Source organism: Myotis davidii, unplaced genomic scaffold (assembly GCF_000327345.1).
Source record: "Myotis davidii unplaced genomic scaffold, ASM32734v1 scaffold2325, whole genome shotgun sequence".
Classification (NCBI taxonomy): Eukaryota; Metazoa; Chordata; class Mammalia; order Chiroptera; family Vespertilionidae; genus Myotis; species Myotis davidii.
In genome coordinates this window covers 382,476-383,880 of record NW_006295913.1, presented here as the reverse complement: position 1 = coordinate 383,880, position 1,405 = coordinate 382,476, and the positions used below count along the sequence as shown (strand labels likewise).

The 1,405-nt window shown below is 50.8% G+C and overlaps 1 protein-coding gene across 1 annotated transcript in view; it reads left to right on the top strand.

Annotated features, from left to right (window-relative positions):
* The first annotated feature begins 364 nt into the window (after positions 1–364).
* LOC102767521 (mas-related G-protein coupled receptor member X2-like) overlaps positions 365–1,405 on the top strand; it is a 4,552-nt gene continuing 3,511 nt past the window's right edge. Inside the window, exon 1 of the mRNA XM_006770899.2 lies at positions 365–375. Coding sequence (XP_006770962.2) covers positions 365–375 — 11 coding nt within the window. The remainder of the gene's footprint in view (positions 376–1,405) is intronic.

Sequence of the window (1,405 nt, the reverse complement as noted above, 5' to 3'; positions counted from 1 at the left end):
CTTTGTGGGTGGCTTTATGCACAGGTTCACTACAGACAATGACTGGATCCAGTTCAGACATTTCTCATGGAGAGGGGGACCACATGGGGTAAGATGTGGAGAGGAAGAGATAAGTCATTGACCTTAGGGCAAGTGAAAAGCATCTTGTGAGGCCCTTGTCTCAGATCTCTAAAATCTGATTGGCCAGTGCTCCTTGTGCAGGAAGTCACAGGGGCTGCCCAGCATCTTGATAAGCCTCTCTTGGACATCAGGTTCCACTCCTGCTCCTGCAGACACCTCCTATCCAGGGGTAGGAGAGCATTCTCTGGTGCTCAGCACTCCCTGGAAAGCTCCTCTTTTTCTACTCACCACCTTCAACTAGAAGATGGTGCTCAGGTAAGAGTTGGCTCAGAACTATCTTTGTTTTCTCCCTCTTGGTTCACATGGTCACTACTGCATCTTGGGGTGGAGCATGCAAGGAGCCATGGGCACCCATGAAGGAGAGTCCAGAGACATGAAGCTCCCTCAGGGAAGCTTTGGGTGCTGGTAGCTTAGGCTGTGAGGGAGCCAGGTCCTTTCTGCTTCACAGACATTGTTTTCAAACCTAAATTGTTAATAACCTCTGGTTTCACACATTACCTTGCTGTTCTATGAGATTGTTTGCTTATTTCTTCGTTACATGCATCTATCTTTCATGTCACGGCCAAAAACACAAGGCACAAATAAATAGGGCAATTAAAGAGAGTTTAATAAAAAGACTGTATAAAAGGTGAGCACGACTAAGGGAAATTAATAGAGGATACAGCGATCCCTAAAGGTAAATCATAATAGGAAGATATTGCCCTTGGGCATCCTGAAATGTAAAGGGAAAGATAAGTTGCCAGAACATAGGGAGGGCTGTGGCTGTAGCGGTGGTCATCATTATGACCGAAAAAAATGCCCACAGACAAGGGCTGTATCCTTAATTAGAGTAACATCATCACCATGGCAAACTCACAGCCTAACAGCAGAGAGTGCAGCTCTGTTTGTGACAGGGGGCGGGGCCACAACCTCCCTATCCGCCCTGCTCTGTTCTTGAAAGGGGAAGGCACAACAACCCCCTGATCAGCCCTGCTCTGTGCCTGATAGGGGGGAGCTCCCCAACTTCCTGATCGGCCCTGCTCTGTGGGTGACAGGGGGCAGCACCCCAACCTCCTCATCCACTCTGCCTTGAGTGTGACAGGGGATGGCGCCCCACCCCCCAATTGGCCAGCTCTGTATGTGACAGGATTGGCACCCCAACCCCCTGATCCGCCCTGCTTTGTGCATGACAGGGGGTTGAGCAGCAACCTCCCCATCGACCCTGCCTTGAGTGTGAAAGGGGGCAGCGCCCCAACCCCCCAATCAGCCCTACCCTGAGCGTGACTGAGGGTGGCATCACAACCTC